Consider the following 17151-nt stretch of genomic DNA (forward strand, 5'->3'; position numbering starts at 1 on the left):
CCTATTTAGGCCGCCTGCTGAGATCCATGCTGTCCCAGAAGACAACTGACTCCACAAAACACCTAAACACACTAAACAAGTACTATAGGCCAAACAGTATCTTGGTTGTAGAGCTGAAGGCATTTCTGTCCAGAGCTAATGGTACCTCTAGCCAAGTTGTTCCAGAACGGCTAGAACACTGGCATTCATTGGCCAAAGTGGGAAATTGACTATGTATGTTCTGTCAATAAAAAGCAGGACTAGTCCATTTTGCCCACCTAACTTCTCGAGAGTCTATGCTTGACTATCAATAAAATGATAAAGAGAAATTGTCATTGACAGTATTATCAGGAGGTATTTACTCACCAATAACCTCACTGATGCTTGATTTATGTACTGCCAGTGTGACTTGGCTCCAGGCCTCATTTTAGCTTTGTAAAAGTAGATAATTCCTGTGATCTGATCAGATGATTCCCAGAACTTTATGGGAAGCTAGCCAATTGGATACAAAATTGGCTTGAAAGTAGGGAATGACAGTGCTAGAGGGTTGTGTTTAGGACTGGAGGCCTGTGACCAGTTGTGTGCAGCAAGGATCAGTGCTGGGTCCACTACTTTTTGTCACTTATATAAATGATTTGGATCTGAATATAGGAGGTATAGTTAGCAAGTTTGCAGATGAGACCAAAGTTTGTGGTGGAGTGGACAGTGAAGGTTATCTTGGAGTACAACGAGATTTTAATCAGATGGGCCAAGGAGCCAAAGAGTGACAGATGGAATTCAATTTAGATGAATGAGGCATTGCATTTGCTAAGGCAATCAGGGTAGCACTTATACAGTTAATGGTAGGGCCCTAGGGAGTGTTGCTGAGCCAAGAGACATTAGGGTGTAGATGCATATTATCTTGAAATTGGATATGCATGTAGACAGGATAGTGAAGAAGGCGTTCGGCACACTTGCCATCATTGGTCAGTGTATTGAGGTAGAGAATTTGGGACAACATGTTGCATTGGTGAGTCCACTTTTAGAGTTCTGCATTCAATTCTGTTTTCCCTGGTATATATGTTGTTAAACTTGAAAGGCGTCGGAAAATATTTTCAAGGACGTTGCCCGATTGGAAGGTTTGAGCAATAGCAAGAGGCTGAATAGCCTGGGGCATTTTCCCTGGAGTGTCGGAGGCTAAGGGGGCGACTTTATAGAGGTTTATAAAATCATGAGGGGCATGGATAAGGTGAATAGATCAGGCCATTTTCCCAGGGAAGGAAAGTCCAAAATTAGAGGGCATAGATTTAAGATGAAAGGGAAAAGATTAGAAAAGTACCTGCAGAGCAACTTTTTCACATAGAGGGTGGTGTGTATATGGAACAAGCTGCGAGAGGAGGTGGTGCAGCCGGGTACAATGACAGCATTTAAAAGGCATCTTGAAGGGTTTAAAGGGATATGGGCCAAGTGCTGGCAAATGGGACTAGAGCAGTTCAGAATATCTGGTTGGCGCAAATGAATTGGACTAAAGGGTCTATTGCTGTGTTAGATAACTCTATGACTTTATGGTTCAAATGTGGTCAAAAGAGCTGAATTCCAGAAGTGAGATTGACTGCATTTGGCATCAGGACAGCATTGAAACAAGTGAGACATCAAGGAGACCTAGTAAAGTCAAACTCTTCCCAAATTCCCAATGAGGTCCCCAGCGTAGAGGAGGATTGTTCCGGTCATTGGAGGCCAGTCATTTCAGGCTCAGAATGTTGTTGCAAGAGCGCTAGGGGGCAGTGCCCTTAGCTGAGACATCTTCAATTGATTCACAGGATTGTTAACATTTAGGAAGTATTATGAATTTCCTAGTAATCAAAATATCACATTATAGGATTTCATATCTTAAGACTTCTACAGTAACAAGCTAACTACAATCAACACCAACTACACATTACTCAGCCTAGTGTATTAGCTGCTGATTATGGAAAAGGTATTTTCCTGATTTAAGTAATTAACACAACCCAGAACACCATGCTGCATTTTTACATTACACCACAATTTCAGCACATATATTACCTTGTAGATAAAATTCCAAATGCCCCCGGCTTTCTAACAGGATCCTTTCTCCAGTAAATTGAGTCTTCCATTGTCTTTAAAATTCCCTTCACTCAATCTCTGAAGCACATCTGAACAGACTTGCAGCAGCCAAGAATAGGAAATCCATTTTCACCATTCTGTGTTGTTTTTTAAATCTCAAAATAGTGTTTCCCTTTGAATGGAATAGCAGCAACAGTGTTCTGTCTTCCTGTGCAGCTCTCAGAAAGATTAGTTTGTTCCTCTTTTGTCCCAAGATACCGCCTTGGCCCTTGATTTCTGATCTGGATCTCTACCACTTACAAACATGGCTCTTCTCTGGGCAAAATTCAGTATGACTTTAGGATATTCTGTTTTATCTTTTAATTGAAAGAGATATTTTAAAACTGAGCCATCTTATAAATTCTAGAATTTGTAACCATATACAACAAGGCCTGGACAATATTCAGGCTTGGATTCATAAGTGACAAGTAACATTTATGCCACGTAAGTAGTAGGCAATGACTATCTCTGACAGGAGAGAAGCTCTTCACCTTCCCTTGAACTTTCAATGGTATTATCATCACTGAAACCCAACCATCAACATTGTGGGGCCATTGAATAGGACCCTAACAACCAGCAGGTAAATACTCGTGTCTACAAGAACAGATAGAGGTTGAGTTTTCGATAGAAAGTCACTTCCTGACTCTTCAGAGCCTTTTCCACCTTTTATAAGGAACACATCCAGAGTACGATGAAACTACCTGTAACTGGATGTCTGTAGTTCTAATAACATTCATGAATGGCAACACTATCCAGAACAAAATGCCACTTACTTGACACTTCATTCATCATCTTAGGCATTCAGTTCGTCCCCAATGTACAGTATGCATTGCATGTACTACAACAACTTGTGAAGGCTCTTTTGGCAACACCTTTCAAACTTGGAAACTTCTTGCAGATTCGTAGAACACAGCTCCAATCTCTTATTCAAACCACAGACTATCCTAACTTGGAGATATATCATTGTTCCTTCATTGTCACAAAATCCTGTGCAGTCCAATGTATCTTCACCACAATAGCACAAGAAAGAAGGTATTTCAGTATCCCCTTTTCCAGATCAAACAGAGGTGTACAAAAAATGGGCAGCACGGTGGCTCAGTGGTTAGCACTGCAGCCTCACAGCACCAGGGACCCAGGTTCAATTCCAGCCTCAGGTGACTGTCTGCGCAGAGTTTGCACATTCTCCCCATGTCTGCGTGGGTTTCCTCCGGGTGCTCCGGTTTCCTCCCACAGTCCAAAGATGTGCAGGCTAGTTGGATTGGCCATGCTAAATTGCCCATAGTGTTCAGGGGTGTGTGGGTTATAGGGGGATGGGTCTGGGTGGGATGCTTCAAGGGGTGGTGTGGACTTGTTGGGCCGAAGGGCCTGTTTCCACACTGCAGGGAATCTAATCTAAAAGCATTGGCCTTGCCAGTGATGCTGTCATCCCATAAATAATTTTAAAAAAAACACATGTTTATTCTTGTGGCTAGAATGTTTATTGATACTTGCTTTACTGTCTTCTGCAGAGATGCACCGCACACAGTCGCAGTTCGAAGATGCATTCACATTTAAAGTGTTTGTGTTCCAGTTTGTTAACTTCTATTCCTCTCCATTCTATGTGGCATTTGTCAAAGGAAGGTGAGGTAAAAATGCAAGCAAACTATTGTAAGGTTAAAATGAGATGATGTAGATTGTTAATGATAATTGCTGGCTCTTTTCCAGAGCATTCCACTATAGTCAAATTGAAAGTGAGAATTTCCCAGAACTGAAAGGCATGGGTAATAAAGATTTGAATATATTTATCAGTGTCTGAAAACTTTAGAATGTAGGGAAGCTTTGGTCAAATTCTTAGTCCTCCTATGCTCCACATGCCCTGTCATTTTATGTACTTGCTTCATTCTCATTGCATAGAAATCAATATTAATCACATCATGTCTTACTGTACAGTAATTCACTAAAACCAATATGAAAAATTGGTGGAATTCCTTATCCCAGTCATCACATCCTCATATAACCTACGTAGTTTTAGAACCAGACTTGCTTTCACTAAATCACTACTTCTGTCATCATTCAACTTGTTTCCCAATTCAAGAAAAGCACCTAAGTTCTCAACATTTTACTTTTACATAGAACATAGAACAGTACAGCACAGTACAGGCCCTTTGGCCCATGATGTTGTGCTGAATTTTTACCCTAAAAACTTAGGTCTAACTAACCTCCACTTCTACCTTATACTATCACCCATGTGCCTATCTAATAGCCGCTTAAATGTCTCTAATGAGGCCGATTCTACTACCCTCTCTGGCAGTGCATTCCACACTCCTACCACTCTCTGAGTAAAGAACTTACCTTGTCATCTCCCCTATATCTACCTAAATTCAGTTTAAAACTATGCCCCCTCGTAATAGCTACCTCCACCCTAAGAAAACGTCTCTGGCTGTCCACTCTATCTGTACCTCTGATCATTTTGTACACCTCTCTCAAGTCACTTCTCATCCTTTGTCATTCTAAAGAGAAAAGCCCCAGCTCTCTCAATCTTTCCTCATAAGACCTCCATTCCAGGCAACATCCTGGTAAATCTTCTCTGCACCTTTTCCAATGCTTCCACATCTTTCCTATAAGGAGGTGACCAGAACTGGACACAGTAGTGGACACAGATGTGCCCGAACCAGGGTTTTGTATAACTGGAGCATAACTTCACGGCTCTTGAACTCAATCCCTGTTTTAATTAAAGCTAACACACCATTATGCCACATTATGTAATGGTTATGGACATGTAAGATCACATGGAGAGATTTTCCAGGTGTTGGATGGCAGGCTTGAAGGCAAACTGGTGGGGAATTAGAGATATCATATTGAGATAGCTCCTTGATGCATTCTGACCTCTCTGGAAGTTTCCTAGAGGTGGGTCCACCTGAAACAAAGTGAACAGCCAATGTAAATAACTAAAGACCTCAATAGGTGCAACTTAAAGGATTTTCTGGCATCTTGTCAGCAGCATGATTAGTCTCGACTGCATGGAGAGTCTGCCACTTCAGTGGAGATGAGCCTCCTTGCAGCAGCCTGGGTACCATTGGAGCTTTTTTCCCTTTATTCATTCAAAGGATGAGGGCATCACTGGCTAGGCAGCGTTTATTGACCATCCCTAACTGCCCTCAGGGTAGTTAAGAGTCAACCACATTGCTGTGGTCTGGAGTCACATGTTGGCCAGACCAGGTAAGGACCAGGACGGCAGTTTCCATCCCTAAAGGACATGAGTGAACCAGATGAGATTTTCCAACAATTATTGGATTCTTAATTCTAGGTTTTTATTGAATTCAAATTCCAATACCTGCTGTGGCGGGATTCGAACCCTGGTCCCCAGAACATTATTTGGGTCTCTGGATTTACAGTCCAGCGATAATACCACTAAGCTATCGCCTGGAGACTACACACCCCAATGAGGAGTCTACAGTAGCTTTACAATTTACTACCCCTTTGACTTTGCACCATTAGCTCTCATTTAATCATTTAATCTCTCCTGCCTTATATCACAGACTTTGCTTTTGATTCTTTTCCCACCTTGCACCTTTTCACTTGGCTTGACTTATACCTCTCACTTTTCTGGTTTCTGATGAAAGGCCGTCAGGCTGAAATGTTAACTCTGTCTGATGTTGCCTTACCTAAATATTTCCACCATTTTCTGTCTTTATTTCATTGTTCTCCTGACCAGTCTCCCATTTCCCATCTTCCATCTTCCTTACAGCTCATTTCAACTCTGTTGTTTATGTTCGATATTTCACTAAATTTTGCCCATTAGACTTGCTGAAAGTATGCTGCTCCCAGTTCCTCAAACCTCAAAACATGAGGATGTGGGTTTTAATCACTTCTACAACACTGGTTGAATTTAAATGCAAGTTGTGATCAATTATGAAATGTTTCTAAGAATTTCTTGTTTGCTTTTTCAAAGGTTTGTGGGTTACCCAGGACATTATGGAAAGCTGTTTGGGATGAGAAATGAGGATGTAAGTACTGAGTCACCTGAAGAAGACCATTTATTTTGGCCAAATTCCCCCGTCCTTTTCCTGAGATAGTGACTATGTGGGTTATTGTTTTAGAGAAAATGATACATTCTCCTCAACAGGACCTCACAAATTTTTTTAACCACACTTTATTTTTGACCGTCTCTCACTACATGACCTTGATTGACCACTTCAATGCTCCAAATTACTGGACTGAAGACACTATTTTGTTTTTTTCTTTCTCAATGATATGTGGTCATTTTTGACACCTATAGCTATCTTGTCTTTATTAAACAGACGCATCTTTTCTATATATACTGCATTTTATGCCTTCTATCCATGTTTTCAATTTCTTTCCCTGCTGCATTTTGTATTTGAGACTAGTTTGAAAGCGTAAAGGAGGTTAGGATAGGCCTGTATCCTGATTGCACCTTGATGTTGAGAATAATGGGGAGAAATTAGTGCATCTCTGATTCTGAAGCAAACAAAATGTAATGTGTGTTGATGGGACAGGGGGGTGACGGGTAAGATTTTTTGGAGCATTGAGGTAGGAGATTTATATCTTTCCCAGGGCACTGAAGCCTCTCTTCAGCATAATGTTAGTAAAACTTCCAGATGCAACTGCTTTTTGATCCGATGTTTATTTGCCAAGAAAATAATTGTGGAGATGGCCCATTATTATTTTATCTAACTGGTTGCTTCACACTTCTACTCCTTACCCCTCTCGCTCTTATTGCTATCTGCCTGTTGTAATATCTCATCTTAACAAAGACTGCAATATATGTGAATTGACATGTTCTTTCTGTTTCTCTCAGTGTGGCTCAGGAGGATGTCTGATTGAACTAGCTCAGCAACTTTTCATAATCATGGTCGGGAAACAGATGATCACCAACATTGAGGAGTTTGCCATCCCGTGAGTAGATCGTTCCAGCTCCTTATCATGGCCAGTATTAGACCAGGATTAATTTGATCAAGCATTGGGAAATTCTGTATCCTGTATACAAGCAGTCAAATTATCTCTGCAGTGTTAACCATGGAAGAAATGAAAAATTACAATGTCATGGGAGTTGAGTGGATGAGTAGATGAGGAAAAGCTTGAAATTCAGCTAAAACAAAACAGTAATTTAGAAAGCCCAGGGGACTGAAGAGTTTATAGTTTATCAAAGTACTCATGGTTAGTATGCATGATGACCGGTATTCCATGTAGATATTTCATTTATTATCTTTGGTTAATCCTTGGATAATGTGAAGTACCCAAATAATGAAACTATTGCATTTGCTCCTAGGGTTATAGAAGAAAGTGTAAGTGCATTGAGACTGTACATCTAATATGGAGACAAGTCAGGAGGAAGAAATATTGCCCAATCTAGACATACGAGCTGCTGATAAACTACAGTGACATATCTTAGATAACATGGTGTGGAGCTGGAGGAGCACGGTGGGCCAGACAGCATCAGAGGAGCAGGAAAGTTGACGTTTCGGGTCGGAACCCTTCATCAGAAATGCCCATTTTTTTTTTGAAGAAGGGTTCCAACCTGAAGTGTCGACTTTCCTGCTGCTCTGATGCTGCCTGGCCTGCTGTGCTCCTCCAGCTCCATACTGTGTTATCTCTGACTTCAGCGTCAGCAGTTCTTACCATCTCTGAGTGACATAGCTTAACGTCGGAAGCAGCAAAATGCCAGCATCTGACAATGATGTTCTTAGAGCTCTTTGTAGCCTATCCAAAGCAATTGGTGATGCAGCATTGAGTAACCCACAGTCACAGCTCACTTTCATGCAGTTAAAAGCTACAATGCAGTTGATGCATTTAGACTTATACAGCAATTTATACCACAGGACCCAGTCAGTCCCAATCCTTTGCAAGTTTATTTCCTTTAAGCGCTCATCCAATTTCCTTTTGAAATTATTTCATTTTTTTTCTGCTTGTCGTTGGATGTATTTGTCAGGAAGCTAAAGGCCTGGAGGCAGAAACGAAAACTGGCCGTTGCCAGGGGCTCTCAGATCTGTCAAGAGCACAAACAATGGGAGGATGACAATGAACTCATTCCCCCTGAAGGCTTGATTGATGAGTATCTAGAAATGGGTGAGTGAATGAAACATTTTTACCGGTGTTTCTTAATGGAATTTATAAATGCAACAAAAAATGGAAGTAGAATTACTCAACTTCATTTGCCTCGTATTATAGCTGTGAGCTTAATTTAATAAGGAATATCTTTAGAACAACATAGGACTGATAACCAGAGGTGGTGGTACTTTGTGAAAGCTACAATAATCTCCAACAATGGTGATATTTAGTTCCTCCCAGTACTAGGGGCGTTCAGTAATATACACTCACAATGATAACGAGCAACAGTTAGTGATGTCCTGTCATCTGTGTTGGTCACTACTTTATCCCAGTAAAACTCAAACATATTAAATGACAGAATAAGAATGATAACCATTAAAGGAAATGATATCCAGTAGTAAAGCTAACTAAATATTTCATGTTGACTAGTGCAATAACCAATTCTGTATCAGGTTCAGCAAATTTCTACACTTACAGCATGTGTTGCAATTTGCTGCCTCTATATTCCAGTGTCCCATGAAAAGAACTGGAGAGAATGAAAGTGTCCATTTCTGAATGAATCTTAAGCTAACAAATCAATTGATACCACAATCAGTGACACTATGTGAGGTTAAGCTGGTTTTTGCTGATATTGGGTGATATGCAGTAATGAACTGTGTATGCACAGGGCTGAGATGACATTATCATCTCAGGCGAAAATGCTGCGCAACTTATGGTCATCTAGACCTCAAGTATATTATGTCACTGTGCATGACACACTGTAAACAGGCAATGGCTTTATCATAATGATAATGACAGATTGGCAGTATAAATAGCATGTAGCTAAATAAAAAAGTGATAAAATTTATTGGTATTCATTTATACACATTGCATGTCAGTGAGGTATAGAGGAGATTGCATGAACAAACAGGGTTCTGAGGTTCCCGATGCTCTACTGTTCTTCCTCTTGCCAGTCCTACAGTTTGGATTCATCACCATCTTTGTGGCTGCCTTTCCACTGGCTCCTCTTTTTGCTTTACTTAATAACTGGGTTGAGATTCGTCTAGATGCTCAGAAGTTTGTGTGTGAATACCGGAGGCCAGTGGCTGAGCGTGCTCAGGACATCGGAGTCTGGTTCAATATCCTTGAAGCGTTGGCTCAGCTTTCGGTCATTTTTAATGTAAGTATCAAAGAACAAAATCAGTCAGTATCATTATTAGAAACCCAATGTATATCATTGATTTCCTATCCACATCCTTTCTGTTCCAGTTTTCTTCTGAAGGAAGGATTGTGCAGTTGTGCAAATTACTGCCCCCAATACCTCCAGCGATTGGACATTTTTAAAGACGAACTTGGAGTGTTTTAGCAGGGGTTTCCCTAATCCTGTCAACCCACAGTGTACCCATATAAAATTACCTTATTTCAGTGCCTTTCATGATCTCCAGGCATCCCATAGAGCTTTACAGCCAATAAATTTTATAGAAAGCTCCCACAAACAATAATCACGTACTTGGTTTCAGTGATGTTGGTTACGTGCTAAATATTGGCCAGGACGCAATAGTACTGTGGAATCTTTCCCATCTATCAGACAAACCCTGTGCGATTATAGTTTAACATCCAAAGGAGTACAATTTTGACCAGTCAGCACTCTCTCAGTACTGCAATGGAATGTCAGCCTAGACCTTGTGCTCAAGTTTCTGAAGGGGGACTTGAACCACAATTATTTGAATTAGATGGGACTGCCACCAGTGGAGTCACAGCCAGATTATAATCAGGTTGATTTTTGCCTCCTTCACAACCTTGGATCATTCAGGCCAATTGTAACAATTTTTCCATTGCCCTGGTAGAGATTAGTTAGTTCAGCACAGATTGAGGATCAAGGATTATTTTGGAAAAATCTATTTTTGCTGTTTGCATACTCTGCACACCCAGCTTATGTATGTACTTGTATTTGAACATGTCTTGTGTATGTAACATATTTCTCTTCTAACATTTATTCCAAAACAAGTTCCATTCTGCTTTTTCCTCCAGGCCTTCCTGATTGCATTTACGTCTGAATTCCTGCCCCGCCTACTCTATCAATATGAACACAGTGTTCACTTGGACGGATACATAAACTTTACATTAGCATATGCTCCCAACACCTATGTGCAAAGCAATCATACCATGTGCAGGTGAGACTAACTTAGGGTACTTAAGTGTTCCCAATCAGACTGATGATGGGCTTCTTTCAAACTCTCAGTATGAGCTTCGAGAGTTTTAGATGACCTATGTCTTTAAGACTGGGGACTGGGTTACACTCAAACCACACCAAGATGGTCAGAGTGAGACCTCTGCCCATTGGTCCAACCCTGCCAAGACACCAGGCTATTTGAGATAACAAGGTGTAGAGCTGGATGAACACAGCAGGCCAAGCAGCACCAGAGGAGCAGGAAGGCTGACATTTCAGGCCTAGACCCTTCTTCAAAAATGGGGTCCCATTTCTGAGACAGTGAGACAGTAGACGCAAACAAGTTGTTTCAATGACTGAAGGTCTGGAACATTGGCACACTTACGATGCAGTGTTTTAGCAGGACAGAGAAGGAGAAACCTTTATACACAATGGAATGCACAATTAGCATGAGTAATTGAAACAGAGAGAATGTTAAAAATGAGTTAGTGGGTGGTTGAAGGAACTGGAGCAGTGGTGAGATGATGTGAACCACAATATTATACATGTGCAGGGAAAGCAGCTGATTGCTGAGTAGGATTGGGGATTATTTCTAATCTTTCAAGTAAAAGCAAGGACTTTATTTTGTGTTTAGGTCTCTGGTCTTTTTCTTCTCTCTTGGTCTTTAGACTTTGTTTTCTCTCTTTTTTTAAAAGTAGCTTGTGAGTTATAAGGTTGATATCCGTGAATTTTAAAATAAATAATTGATAACAACTGTATAAAATTAGGAAACCCTATTGATGCAAATAATAGTCTTGGGAGGACACGTGAGATGCAGTGGTAGTGCACCTACCTTTTAGAGCCCCGAGACCTGGCTCAAAGTCCCTGCTGCTCCAGGGGTGTGACATAACATCACATAAGATGCTTAGGGAGCTTGACAGGATAGAAGCTGAAAGTTTGTTTCCCCTCCTGAGAAAGTCTAAGACGAGAAGGCATAACCTCAGAATTAGTGGTACACATTTAAGACTGAGATGAGAGAGATTTCTTCTGAGTATAGTGAATCTGTAGAATTCTTTACTGTGGAGGCTGGGCCCATAAGTATATTCAAGGCTGACGACAGACTTTTTGTAATCAGTAAGGGAAGGAATGGTTGTGGAGAAAAGGTAGGAATGTGGAGTTGAAGATTAGCAAATTGGTCATAACCTCATTAAATGGTGCTGCACACTTGACGAGCCAGATAGCCTCCTTTAGTGGTTTAGAACAGTGGGATTAAGACGACTGACAATGTCGAGCTTAAACACAAGAGACAGCTTGTTTCTGTGTTGTAATGCCTCATGGTTTTCTATCTCACGACAGGTACAAAGCATTCCGTGATACAGATGGAAATCTCACACTGTTCTACTGGAAGCTGCTGGCTGTTCGACTTGGATTTATCATTGCTTTTGAGGTAGAGCAGTGGCAAGAATTTTTGTAAAGGAAATATTCATTTTTGAGTAGTAGTCTTAATCCTATCCTACTGCCAACTGGATTTGCTGGGTCCTTTTTATGCATGTCACAGTCAAGGTACAGGTATCTCATTATAGATCAGTGCATCTTAATTGCTTCTCTGAAATGTAATGAGTAATTTTACATGAATCTGTCTGATCCTGGCAAATCTGAAAAAAACCTATGAATAAATGAAAACAAAATCCCAAATGTACAGATCATGTTCAGGTAACCCCCATAAGCTACAGCCCTTCTGTGTAGATACTTTTCTGATGCCCCTCCCCTGAAGGTTCTGCTTGGGTGTTTCTCCACAGTGTACTGTTCCTGTCTTATCACCTCGTGGTTACTCTCTCCTACGTCCCACTATACCCTATTGCTTCAAGTACAGAATGGGTTTAGTTCATGTTATTGAGATGCTATTCTTTGATTCTGCAGCATGTGGTGTTTTTTATTGTCCGTATTATTGATTGGATAGTACCGGATATTCCAGAATCCCTTGAGGTGAAAATGAAACGGGAGCGGTATCTGGCGAAGCAGGCATTAGCAGATAATCAGGATATTTATCTGTCGGTGAGTCCATATTTGGCGTCTCCTGGTTAGTAAAGTTAGAAATGTATGTCAGGCAGAGGCAGCAAACTATCAAATAAGAGTGTTTTCCTCATACACATGACCATAGTAACAGAGAATAAACAGTTGGATATGAATCAGATGAAATAATTGACCCTGGTCCTGGGGATTGTAGGAGAAACAGTGGATCATGTGTGTGTTTGGGATGGGAGGGGTGTGGAGTTAAATAGCCTGAGATACAGTGAGGGATGGTGTAATGAGGGTTAGTCTTGATGCAGTGTGAAGATAGGAAAGAGATAGTATGGGAGAGGGCATTTTACAGCTGGAAGAACAGTAAAGGGAAGTTTGGAGAGGTGATGACCATATTAATATGGATAAAAGAACAGTTCTGTGGTTGTTTGTAGCTCACTCTAACTTCTCTGATTCTATCTCCACAGGAAGCAGTACTTTCGACAGAACCGTAAGCCAGCAAGTAGCAGCTAGGCCCCGTTCTGGGGAAAGGGGCTCACTGGCTGAATCACCTGAAAATAGCCCACCCAGCTGTTCCCAAGGCAATAGGTGATGTGGGGATGTAGTCGCAGGATGATGGTATTGATTCACTCAGACAAGTCAATGCTTTTGGTTTGGCATCTGCTGCAGATGTGGCATATTATACCCTAACCAGCTGCCTGTGCATGGCTGTGCAGCATCTCTGTTTTAGCGATGGATAAAAGCATCAAGATTGACCCGTTCTGCTCTCCCTCCTCCAAACTCCCAACAGTGCTAAGGATTGAAAATACATTGTGTGCTGACTGATATTTCCCTTTTCCTGAATAAAGTGGCTCTCTGTTGTTACTGTCCTGAACACATATCCAACGCTGATGGGCTGTTCCGTTGTGTTCTCCTTAATGCGTTAGCACTGTCACCCACAACACTAATTCCAACTGACTGAAGTATAAGTGTGACAGTATAGCATAAAGTATGCAACTTTTTGCCACTACATCCTTAAACCTTTGAGGCCTGTGTGTGACTAGAAATGCCCTGGTCATGAACCCCGAAAAGGATGGAACTCCTCAAAGACGATGTCAACCCTACTAAGGTGAGCAAGCAGGCTGTGTCAAGGAGCTGACCAGACACAGCGAGGACACAGATTTACACTTCAGCTACCAAAAGAGCCCAATTTGAAATGCCCCGAATCCCTCTGTCTAATTCCAGAGCAGGTAGACACAGGCATTTAAGGCATACATATGTTTTTGGACCATGCACAAACGCACATGAACATGTTGCCAGTTGCTCGAACTGTGGAGGAACTCTTTTGTTCAGTAGTAAGCCTTAGTTGAGCCTTGCTGGGCTGGTATCTACAAGCCGAACAAGAAAGCAACAGAGCGCTGCCCTGCTTGGAAACATGACAACAGGAAGACCAAACCATTTGAATATATATCACTGCTGCTTTGCCTTCTTACTGTGCATCAATCACAAAAGTAAAAGAGTTGCTCAATAAAGAATATAGATCCAAACGATATGTGACCTGAACTTGGTCCTCACTGCATTTTTGCTTGGTAGAGATCTGTATTTTCAGTAACAGTATGTAACCTCAAAGACTCACATGTAAAACTTGTCAAATGACTCCCGTATCTCTACTCTGCATCTATTCCAACCTTTCTTGTCTCTCTCTGTCTCTCTATTTTATCAAAACTACTACAGCTGATGCTCATCTGAACTTGCCTATTTTGTTCCAAACAAAAATTTGAATTGCTGGAAAAGCTCAGCAGATCTGGCTGCATCTGTGCCGAGAAATCGGAGTTAATGTTTTGGGTTGAGTGACCCTTCCTCAGAACTAAATAAAAACTAAAAGAACTGCAGATGCTGTAAATCAAGGGCAAAAACAGAAGTTGCTAGAAAAGCTCAGCAGGCCTGGCAGCATCTGTTTAAAAAAAAGTTCAGAGTTAACGTTCTGAGGAAGTATCATTGGACCCGAAACATTAACTTTGATCTTTTTCTTCATATATGCTGCCAGACCTGTTGCGCTTTTCCAGCACTTTCTGTTTTTGTTACTGACGTATAGCACCTGCAATTCTTTCAGTTTTTATCTAGTATTTAACTCACTGCCACGTCACTTCCGTGCATTGCCCACCTTGAAGATGTTTTTGCCTATTTTGTTTCTCCCCACTTCCCCTTCACAGTGTTGAAATAGGGGCATACCGCACCAGCTTAGAAGCCAACTCAAAATTCAATTTTTTCTCCATATATCCATATATGTATATTTATATACAGATGTAAAATTAACCACTTGTATTTATAATAGCACCTTTAGTGTAGTAAAACATCCCAAACTGCTCGGCAAGAATGTCCAAAAGCAAAGTATTATTTTGGGGCACATGAGACAATATTGGTGCAGATGCTGCAAGAGATTTTGAAATTTGTCTTAAGGGATGAAAGAATTGAGCAGAGACAGAAAGATTTAGGAAGGGAATCTAGTCCTAGTACAGCTGAAGGTACAGCCACAATTAAAATATCTTGCGCCTCAATGCCAAACTTTATTTGACAAATGACCATGTGAAGCGCCTTGTGAGATACAATGTAGATGCAAGTTGTTCCAGGGGTGTGCAGGCTTTTACTTTGTGCTTTATCAGTTTCTGAAGATATGCCAAAACACTTTATAGCTAATTAATTGGTTTTTAAATGCAGTGACTATTTGTAATATTGGCAAATGCAGCAGCCAGTTTGCTCACAGCAGGGACCCACAAAGAACAAGTAAAATGGAGGCAGTCAGTCTGCTTTGCTGGTGCTGGTTGAAGGTGGAATATTGATGTGTACACCAGGAGCTTCGGTTAGTTTTGTGAGATCTTTTACATATACATGAACCACTGGCAGATAGAACATTCCTTCATTAAACATCTCACCTAAACAGTAGAGTCTTGGATAGTAGGCCTCCCTCAGTACAGCCCTGCAGAGTTAGGATAATCATGTGCAAATGCAGGAAGGGAGCTTGAAGCTCCATCAGCAATATGAGTGTTACCCACTCAACCAAACGGTCACATTCTTATTCCAATGATTGGGATAAAGAGACACCGCTAATGGAAGGACAGATTAATACAATACCTCCATCCTTTAGGGCATGTTGTTGAACTAATGGGAATGATGGCTGTTCCAACTGAAAATTATGTTCCGGTCCAGCTGAGATGGCTTTGACCCCTGAGGTAAACTAAGAACTTACAAATACTTACTCCAATCCAATACACTGGCAAGTGCTTGTGAAGGGGCCTGCTTTATATCGAAGGAAGCAAATACAAAGTATGTGTTCAGTGCTGTGAATGTCTCTGTTCTCTCCATAAGTTTTACCAGGACTGCTTTGTTTCCAAACCGTTACTCTTCATTCCAGTCCTGACATTACATCATCGGCCTCAGCAATGCACCACAAACCGCAACACTGATTTGAGACTGTTTTGTGATTTATGCATCCTTTAAGGAAAAAAAACTAATGATTAATATAGATCCATTCAGACAGAAGCTAAAGACCAAATTTTTCCTTAAAATCAAGTGAATAAATTGTCCTCTGGCAGTCCTGTGAGAGTCACGAAGATGTTTAGATGTGGTTCTATTGCCTCTTTAATGTAATCATAGTTGTTTGTGCTTTTTGTTCTGAAACTTGCATTCTAAATTGCTACAAATCACACTGTGCGTAAAACACTTGCTGAACTGGTTTGTATCTTCTGTACATTTGCATATTTAGATTGCAGATGAAGTCTGACCTGGATATATACCAACATATTTTGATTGAATAAACTAGTTCATGTAATAGTTTATTTGAAATTTTGTTCTTTGGAGTTAAGTTATATAAGATTTATTCCTTTTTTTTTATTCCAACTTCTTGCTTCTCTAGATCTTTGAGAAGAATTACAGGTTCAATAGTGTTCGACATGTTTTATTCCATAATTCTCCCTTTTTTTGGCATAATAATCGGCAGGGCAGACAGTCTGACATCTCTGTTCCATTTTTGTCTTATTTTGCCTATTTTATTATAGGTATCTTTCATTTCTGTGTTTGAAATTGCTTTCATAAGTAGCGGATTCTTTGAATCAACAAGTTAACTTTCTCTTAACTCTGATCTTTTAAACTGTGAAATTTTAGATAGGATACAAGCACTCATGAAGTTAAATGCAGTTTTCAGACTATTATATTTGCCATGCGGTCTCAGTAAAGTTCTCTGCATGAACTCTTACTATTTGTTTCATCAGCAATTGGTTCTATTTTTTACCTTTATGAGATTTGCACTCATCTTCAAAAACTGTGGGATAATTCCACAGTAGACCTCATCAGGGTCTTTTAATGTAAAATGAATTTATTTAAATGGTAAATAAATAAATCATGAAGAAGGAGGCTTTTTTTCAATGGAGTTTGTTTGTTGAGTTTTGATCTGCAGGGTGATTTTTTTGGGACAAAAAGATTTATGTAAAATAATACATGAAGAATTAGAGATTGCTTATATACAGAGCTTATGGGGAGGCCTACACATGGAAACCTCTGGAGAGAGTCTTTATATCAAGGTTGAAAGCTGAATTTTGGATTATTTGAAGAGGGGTCACTTTTGTTTGGTCATCTAAGTGTTCAATTTCTTTATAATATTTATGTTTAACTTTTTTCCTAATTTTTCCATGCTTAATATTAAATCTGTGGGTAAGGAAAGATAGTTTATTTTTATATGTAAGGTGCTATTGATCTTTTTAGGCTTAATGTCACTGAGGGCATGCAAGAGACGCTGAGTGTGGCGACTAGCAGAATTTGAGAAGTGATTACACAGCCAGATAGACAGGGAACTGTCAGGAAAGGTAAGAAGGTAGATGAGAAATTTCCTGCGGCTG

General features: G+C 40.4%; 1 protein-coding gene across 3 annotated transcripts in view; it reads left to right on the forward strand.

Annotated features, from left to right (window-relative positions):
* ano11 (anoctamin 11) overlaps positions 1–16548 on the forward strand; it is a 71868-nt gene extending 55320 nt beyond the window's left edge. Inside the window, exons 20-28 of one of the 3 annotated variants that reach the window (XR_007250498.2) lie at positions 3591–3702; positions 6014–6068; positions 6881–6978; positions 8012–8148; positions 9084–9289; positions 10141–10283; positions 11615–11705; positions 12219–12313; positions 12748–16544. Coding sequence is in view for 2 of the 3 variants with exons in the window: in XM_048561658.2 (XP_048417615.1) it covers positions 3591–3702; positions 6014–6068; positions 6881–6978; positions 8012–8148; positions 9084–9289; positions 10141–10283; positions 11615–11705; positions 12179–12313; positions 12748–12774 (1004 nt within the window). In the remaining variant the exon portion in view is untranslated. Of the gene's footprint in view, positions 1–3590; positions 3703–6013; positions 6069–6880; positions 6979–8011; positions 8149–9083; positions 9290–10140; positions 10284–11614; positions 11706–12178; positions 12314–12747 lie in introns of all 3 variants that reach the window. The other 2 variants (XM_048561658.2, XM_048561660.2) reach the window with 2 other exon arrangements.
* Positions 16549–17151: the final 603 nt, after the last annotated feature.

The sequence above is a fragment of the Stegostoma tigrinum genome, chromosome 28 (assembly GCF_030684315.1).
Source record: "Stegostoma tigrinum isolate sSteTig4 chromosome 28, sSteTig4.hap1, whole genome shotgun sequence".
Lineage (NCBI taxonomy): Eukaryota > Metazoa > Chordata > Chondrichthyes > Orectolobiformes > Stegostomatidae > Stegostoma > Stegostoma tigrinum.